Raw genomic sequence first — 8,045 nt, forward strand, 5'->3', positions numbered from 1 at the left:
GGCGGCTGGTGTGCCAACCCTCTCTCCCCAGCCCCTGCTCAGAGCTCGCCGTGACACCTCTCTGTTTCCTCCCCTTACAGTGAGCATGGAGTTTGGACGGGCAGTGTGGCTCCGCTTCCACCCATCGGCTTATCCCCCGTGCCCACACCCAAGCTTTGTGGCACACTTGGGTGGTGTGGCCGTGGGCATCACCCTGGGTGTGGTGGTCCTGAGGAACTATGAGCAGAGGCTGCAGGACCAGTCACTGTGGTGGATTTTCACGGCCATGTATACCATCTTTGTGCTGTTCGCTGTCTTCTGGAACATCTTTGCCTATACCCTGCTGGACTTGACGTTGCCACCGCCCCCCTAAGGGACTGGGGAGCTGTGGTGGGAAGGAGTGAGAGTAGCTGTACCCAGAGGGGGCACCTGCATCTGTTTCTCATCACCAGCTCAATGAGGCCAAGGAGAGGTTTCAACTTGAGGGGTGGAGGCTGTTTTGTGAAAGGCACTGGGGAGGAGTTGGATGAGGCTGCTGTCATTTTTCTAGGTTGGTCTGATGTCGTCTGGCCATGGCCTAGGATAAGGTGAGAGTGATTTTCCCTGTAGCTTGGACTTCTTCCATGGTGCTCCCCCTCTGTCTTTTCCCTGGTTCTCTACCTGGAGAGACTCTGAGACACAGCGAACCTCTGAAGGTAGTCACAGGCAGGCTCTATGTTCCCTCTGTAGCTTGGGGTATGGAGCTCTGGTGCCCCTCATCCTAGGCCTGCCAATGGGTGCTATGGCAAGATCTCTATGGTCAGTGCTAGACAGAGGAGGGAAATGCTGTAAGCTCCGGGCCTCAACCTTGCCTGGGGGACCTGTGAGAGAGACCCATGCTAGGGGGAAATGAACTGCATCCCAAATTCCCCAACTTCAGACTTCTTCCTGCCTGTCATCCAGAATTCTGATCTCACACCAGAACCCTGCCACCCATGCCCTGTCTAGACTTTAGGGCCCTTGCGTCCCCTTCGACTTTCCTGACTGTACCTTGTGCCTCTCCTTTGGGTATGAAAACAGTGTTTTGCGGAGAGAGATGGAGAAGGAAGATAATGAAGACAAGTTGGAGCCTGCAGAGAGGGTGCATGGGGGGTGGTGGGCATGTTGGGGTATCTGTAAGGGTGAGGAGGTTCTTGGAGGGGAGCTGTGGTATGATTGCTGAGTGTCCTTTTGCTTTCAGCATAGCTGGCCCCCTTTCCCATCTCCTGTCCCTTCAGACCCTCCCTGAGCATCCCTGACTAATGAGGTCAGGCTTGAGAAAGGAGCCCTCAGACACATTCTACCCCTGGCCCCTCTGAGATGGCCTTCCTATCTGAAGAGATCCTGTTCGTCTTGTGTAGAAGAAACTGTGGGGTACAAGAGAGGCTAGGGCAGTAATACTGAGTAATACTGAGGCCACATGCCCATGTGAGGACAGGAGGCCGCAGGAAAAGAAATTCTTTATTATGATGGAAAGCTTTGCTCCCAAGAAGGGTTGTCGGGGAGTTGGGTGCGTGTCCAAAGCGAGAACGCAGTAGAGTCCAATACTTAGACCCCGGAGAGAACTTGGAGATAAGTTTGCCCCCACCCTCCCTGTACAGGGAAGATGTGGTTAAGCGAATGGTCTTGCTTTGCCCATATCCTGGCATCCCCAAATGTCAGGACAGAAGTCTGGAGGGGAAGCAGAGTACCAGCTACCTCTTGCCCTACAAGGAGGATATATTCTTCTCAAGCTGGCACTAACAGGAGCTACCAGAAGCCGCAAATGGAAGGTGACTGACAGGTGACCTTCAATGGAATGGTATTCCCTCCTACTCTGAATTCTGAAGCCATAACAGCCCAAGAGAAAGAGCGTGGGCTGTGAGGGGCAGAGCATGTGCAGGAGGAAGGGCAGGAGGGTGGGAATCTGCTTTCCACCAGGCCGGTTCACTTTGTGGCGAGGTCCAGAGCTGGCAAAGTCAGGCACTAAGGGCTTCTCCCAGCTTCATGTCCTGTGATCCCCTAGAAGCAGATGCCCCCAGGGTCATACTCACTCATCACCGTCTGTGCCAAGCCCTTTTCCATCTCTGCCTGGCACCAACTATATTGTCCTGGTCCTCACATGTAGCTCATAAGATCCTGCTGCATTTGTGCCAATACTGCATTGAGGCTTCTCATCCAGATGCTACACAGTCCTGGGCCTTTAGCTGACCTGCATCAGCCCTGAGCATCTCATCTGCCCTGCCTGCCTTTCTCTGTCCCGGGGACAGACAGATATAGGCAGAAAAGTCAGCTTCTAGGGAGAAGAGACTGAGGCTGCGGGGCTGAGACGAAGGCATAGGTGGGGATTAAAAGGGACTAGGATTTTGATACTGCTTCCGTGGGCTGCAGCCCTGACTAGGCCTGAGCGAGCTGTCACTTCCTAAGGAGAAAGGGTCCTTCCCCATTCAGACTCCTGATCTGGCACCAGGGGGCAGTTTTGGCAGGTATAACCTGGGAAGAGTAGAGAAGGTAATGAACTAAAAGACTCTAGAAAGCTCTCAAGGAGTACCCAGTTCCTTCAGGGCCTCAGATGAAAGCTCGTTACTGGGAAGGGCTGCCTGAGGCAGGATCTTACCCCCCCTCCCCCGCTGGCAAGCAGTGCCATTTACACCTCCGTACACCAGCCCCACCTGCTCCCTGTCCGCACACCCACATCCACAGAAGGACAGGGTCACTTTGCAGAACTGAGAAACGTCTAATTTTTGGTGTCTAGCCTTCTCAGCAGGTCCCCTCACTCCTGTGTCCCCACTTCCACCATCCCAGTAACACGTGCCCACCTGTTTTCCAACTCCTTTCTCTCCGATGTGGCCAGCAGCCAGGATGCTCAGTGCGGAAGGCGGCGTGAATCTTCATGCTGGTGGATGCTGGTTGGCCTAAGGCTGGGGAATCCCCAAACAGCAGCCACAGATGAGCTCACTCATCAAACAGGAGAGGAAGTGCGGAAACCGGGAAAGGGAGAATGGGCCTTCAAAGGAGAAATTTCACTTTAATGACACTATTCATCACTCGTTTTTTAATTAGGAAAAGCTCCCTAATGAGGCTCTTTTGCCAATTAATGGGACTGTCAATTTCCATGTGAACCATTCTTGCCTGGATGATTAGGAGAGACATTGCTCACCAAACCCAGGTCTTCCTCTTGCGTCCAATTCAGTTTGTGTAGATGATGCACATCATCCTGTCCACGTTCCCAGTGCTGGCTGGCAAAGCACCAATTCTCCTCTGCCTTAAAAACAGTGCCCTCTCCATCCCCCCCCCCAAAAAAAAAGAAAATGAGAAAAGAAAAACAGTGCCCAACGGTCAGTTTGCCCTCTGAGGACTTCAGTAAGCAGGAAACAACAGAACACTAGCCGCGATGTAGGTTTCTAAATATTTTTGTATTGTGTACATTCTGTATATTTTTGTTGTAACATATTATTTGAGCACAGATTCCATTAAAGATTTTTTTTTAAGCCACTGGATTTTTCCGGAAGTAACCCGAAGGACCAGCAGGGAGCCTGTTTCATCTCTGTCTCGGCACGGTGGGTGGGAGAGGGGGAGAACACTGGTGATGGGTGGGTGGTCTGTGAAATACAGAAGGGCGCTGGTTCTTGGCGAAGTCATTCTAGCTAGTATTTTCTTATTATTTATTTGCACATGTGTATGCACATGCACGCCAGGGCTGCTGCAAACATTAGACATTTGTGTCACTTACTGTTTGGCTTATGTGGGTGGCTTGGGAATTGAATCCAGGCTGGCAGGCTTTGCAAGTGAGCACCTTTAACCATTGAGCCATCTTCCCAGCCCCTCAGTGGTTCTTTAACCTGCCTTGAACACTGAACTCTCTTGAATGGTAATGAGCTGTAATTGCTCTTCCCACAAATACATCTATGTCTAAAGTTCTGTGGACAATTACGGAGGTGGGTGGCAGCAGGCAGGGAAATTCTTCCTGGCCTCCAGGTCAAGAGCCTTCATTGCCAGTGTCCCAGTAACTCCCTGCCTTCACTTCCACTCACGGTGCACTCTTCTGGGGGAAGATTAATACCATGACTGTTAAGATTGTAGAGATCTTTGAAATGCCCTCAGGAGTTTTTCTTCATCCCAGTAGCCCAGTCTTTAGGTCCTCCTGGGTACAGTCAGCATCCTGATCTTGAAGGTCAGGACATGGCCAAGCTCACATCCAGGAGAGAAATGAAAGCATAAATGTTCAAGGTGATGTCTGGGCATTTAATATCCAAGCTGGCTTTGCATGGATGAGGCCTGGAAAAGTAGATTCTTTCCACTAACTTTTCTAAACTAGTGGTGGTGTATATAGTTTTCCATTTGCCGCTGTTAAATTTGTTAAGGATTAAAGTGCCTTGTTAAATTCCTGATAGGGGCTCTTTCACATCTCTTTCCTCTGTATCATTGAAAAGTATTGCTGCACTCCACAGATGCCATCGCAGAACTTCAGAGTGCAGTTCATTCAGGCTTACAGAGGAACCGCCTCTGTTTAGCTTGTGGAGAAACCAACTTTACTACAAGGAAGTCAAGCATTCCAGTGAGCCAGGCCAGGCATAGAGACTTGAGACTCTTCAAGGCAAGTTCCAAAAGCTGCCAAAAACTCTGTATTTGGCTTTCTCCCATCATCCTTTTCACTTTGCTGGAAACTGCTTTCTATCACATTCTCACAACATATTTAACAACTCCCTGCTACATGATGGGCACAGGGTTAGCCATTTTCATAGCTATTTTATGTGAAGTGCATACAAGCATTCCTATATTTATACGAAAGCAGATCACTTGTGGTATGTCCAGCTTTTGGCCATTGTCATCTACAAAGTTGACATCCTGGAACTATGCAATGGATTTAGAAAGCAATCACAAAAAAAAAAGGTGTTTTTTGTTGGGGGGGGTTGAGGTAGTGTCTCACTCTAGCCCAGGCTAACCTGGAATTCACTATGTATCTCAGGCTGGCCTTGAACTCATGGTGATCCTCCTACCTGTGCATCCTGAGTGCTGGGATTAAAGGCATGCACCGCCACACCCAGCGAAAGTCATGTTTTAAGTATGTTGATGACTGTTTTGGGCTACATACAGAGTTCAGTCACTAGATGACAGTAGATACTACAGTTGGATTTACATCCAAGACTTCTGGTTCCAGAGCTCTTGGTCCCCAGATACTTGCATGGGACATCAAGGATGGTGAACACACAAACATATCAGGGTGTTTGTTACAAGAACCAATCTCATTGCACTGGCCTGGAGCCATTCAGAACACAAACCCACCGGGGAACATTGGCTAAGTTCACTTAACAGGCCTGCTAACTCTGGCAGCCCTCCCAGAAGTGGTTTATAAAACATAGCTGGAGAGCCAGGCATGGTGGTGCACGCCTTTAATCCCAGCACTTGGAAGTAGGATCGCTGTGAGTTCTAGGCCACCCTGAGAAGACTGCATAGTGAATTGTGAATTCCAGGTCAGCCTGGGCCAGAGTGAGACCCTACCTCGAAAAATCAAAAAGAACCAGCTATAGCTGGAGATGGCACAGCACTTAAGATGTGTGTCTGCAAAGCCTAACAACCTGGGTTCAATTCCCTAGTGCCCATGTAAAGCCAGGTGCACAAAGTGGCACATGCATCTGGCGTTTATTTGCATTGGCTAGAGGCCCTAGTGTGCTTATTCTTCCTCTCTCTGTTCTCTGCATACAAATTATGTATTTATTTTTTTCAAAAACCACAGCTGTCAAGCCAGGTGTGATGGCACATGCTTTTAATCCCAGCACTCAGCAGGCAGAGGTAGGTGGATCGCTGGGAATTCTAGGCCAGTCTGTGACTACAGAGTGAGTTCCAGGTCAGCCTGGGCTAGAGTGAGATGCTACTTCAAAACAAGAGCCAAAGAACTCACAGCTGTCAATGTTACTGCTCTGCCACTCCCAATTCCTGAATTTAGGCATTCCACCTCAGCATTCTATGTGACTCAAAGTCTGGAAAGCAGTTAAGAACCTTAGCATTTAAGAGAGCTAAGCTGCCCCAACTTTTTAAATGCCTTTTGTGGGCTGGAGAGATGGCTTAGCGGTTAGCGCTTGCTTGTGAAGTCTAAGGACCCCGGTTCGAGGCTTGATACCCCAGGACCCATGTTAGCCAGATGCACAAGGGGGCACACACATCTGGAGTTCGTTTGGAGTGGCTGAAGGCCCTGGCGCACCCATTCTCTCTCTCTCCCCCCCCCTTTCTCTGTCACTCTTAAATAAATAAAAATAAAACCAAAAAATTAAAAATAGGGGCTGGAGAGATGGCTTAGCGGTTAAGCGCTTGCCTGTGAAGCCTAAGGACCCCGGTTCGAGGCTCGGTTCCCCAGGTCCCACGTTAGCCAGATGCACAAGGGGGCGCACGCATCTGGAGTTCGTTTGCAGAGGCTGGAAGCCCTGGCGCGCCCATTCTCTCTCTCTCCTTTTATCTGTCTTTCTCTCTGTGTCTGTCACTCTCAAATAAATAAATAATTTAAAAAAATTAAAAATAAATAAATGCCTTTTGTGCCATAGACTCATGCTTGACATGAATTTGAAAATGAAAATTGTTTCACAGATTTAAAATGTTGATTTACTCATGTTGCTTATTTTTACAATTGATTTCCAACTGCATTAGAAAAAGATGGTCAGATACAAGCATAATGCTATAAAATGGCTAATTATCCAGTTGCCCTGAATGCTATAAAAATGCTGGGTTTTTTTTTTTCTATACTGCCTGTAGGGTTATTAAACTTTAAAAGCATATGAAAGCATCTATGAAGACCATGAATTGTATTTCTCATTAAAGGGAAAAGCAAAGGGCTTAGTGAGTCATGTCCCTAGACTGACTGAGAAAGCAGAAGGCCTTTGCCAGTCATTTTGAAAGCTGAAGCTCTGCACCCAGTGGGGATTCACAACTGCTGAACAGCCTCCCTCAGCTTTTCAGGCTGTGTTCCTCACAGAATCCTGAGGGCAGTGAGAACATGAGACTTTGATCTTCCAACAAAAAATCATTATCAAATGAATTTATTAAAGAGCTGTGCTGAACAAATATGTGTGTGGCCATAACTGGCATCCAAGGCAATTATAAATGGCTAGGTGAGGCCACTTTCAATTGATTTGGAGTAAAACAATCCAAAACTTGTAACAAAGGCACAGAAAACAGCTCAGTGAGTACCTCTGATAGAAAGATCTGTTTGCATCCTTTTTGGGACAGTTTACTTATAAAGTGTAATGGTTGGGCTGGAGAGATGGCTTGGCGGTTAAGGCACTTGCCTAAGGACCCAGGTTCGATTCTTCAGATCCCACATAAGCAAGATGCACATGGTGGCACATGCAAGTGGAGTTTATTTGCGGTGGCTAGAGGCCCTGGTGTGCCCATTTTCCTCTCTCTCTCTCTAATAAATAAATCAAAATAAAATCTTTTTAAAAAAAAAGTGTGGGTGAGCAGTTAAGTTCTTGCCTGTGAAGCCTAAGATCCCCAGTTCGAGGCTTGATTCCCCAGGACCCATGTTAGCCAGATGTACAAGGGGACACACACATTCGTTTGCAGTGGCTAGAGGCCCTGGCGTGCCCATTCTCTCTCTCTCTCTCTAATAAATAAATCAAAATAAAATCTTTTTTTTTTTTTTTTTAGTGTGGGCTGGAGAGATGGCTTAGCAGTTAAGCACTTGCCTGTGAAGCCTAAGATCCCCAGTTAGAGGCTCGATTCCCCAGGACCCATGTTAGCCAGATGTACAAGGGGGCACATACGTCTGGAGTTTGTTTTCAGTGGCTGGAGGCCCTGGCGTGCCTGTTTTCTCTCTCTTTATCTCTCTCTCTCTCAAATAAATAAATACAAATAAACAAAAAAAATTTTTTTAAGTGTAACTTTTGTTTTGTTTCTTTTCTTTTTTTCTGAGGCAGGGTCTCACTCACTCCATCCCAGGCTGACCTGGAACTCACAGAAATCCACTTATCTCAGCCTTCTAAGTGCTAGGACTAAAGGTGTGTGCCACCATGACCAGCTACTGTTTCTTTCTTTCTCTTTCTCACTTTTTCTTTTCTTCCTTTCTATCTTTTTCT

General features: G+C 47.9%; 1 protein-coding gene across 2 annotated transcripts in view; it reads left to right on the forward strand.

Moving 5' to 3' along the window:
* Positions 1-3,497, forward strand: part of Rhbdl3 (rhomboid like 3) — a 68,970-nt gene extending 65,473 nt beyond the window's left edge. For both annotated transcript variants that reach the window (XM_004664584.2, XM_004664585.2), the window contains one exon: positions 81-3,497. In XM_004664584.2, the coding sequence (XP_004664641.1) occupies positions 81-352 (272 nt within the window). In that variant the 3' untranslated portion in view covers positions 353-3,497. The remainder of the gene's footprint in view (positions 1-80) is intronic.
* Positions 3,498-8,045: the final 4,548 nt, after the last annotated feature.

This window comes from Jaculus jaculus, chromosome 9 (assembly GCF_020740685.1).
Source record: "Jaculus jaculus isolate mJacJac1 chromosome 9, mJacJac1.mat.Y.cur, whole genome shotgun sequence".
Lineage (NCBI taxonomy): Eukaryota > Metazoa > Chordata > Mammalia > Rodentia > Dipodidae > Jaculus > Jaculus jaculus.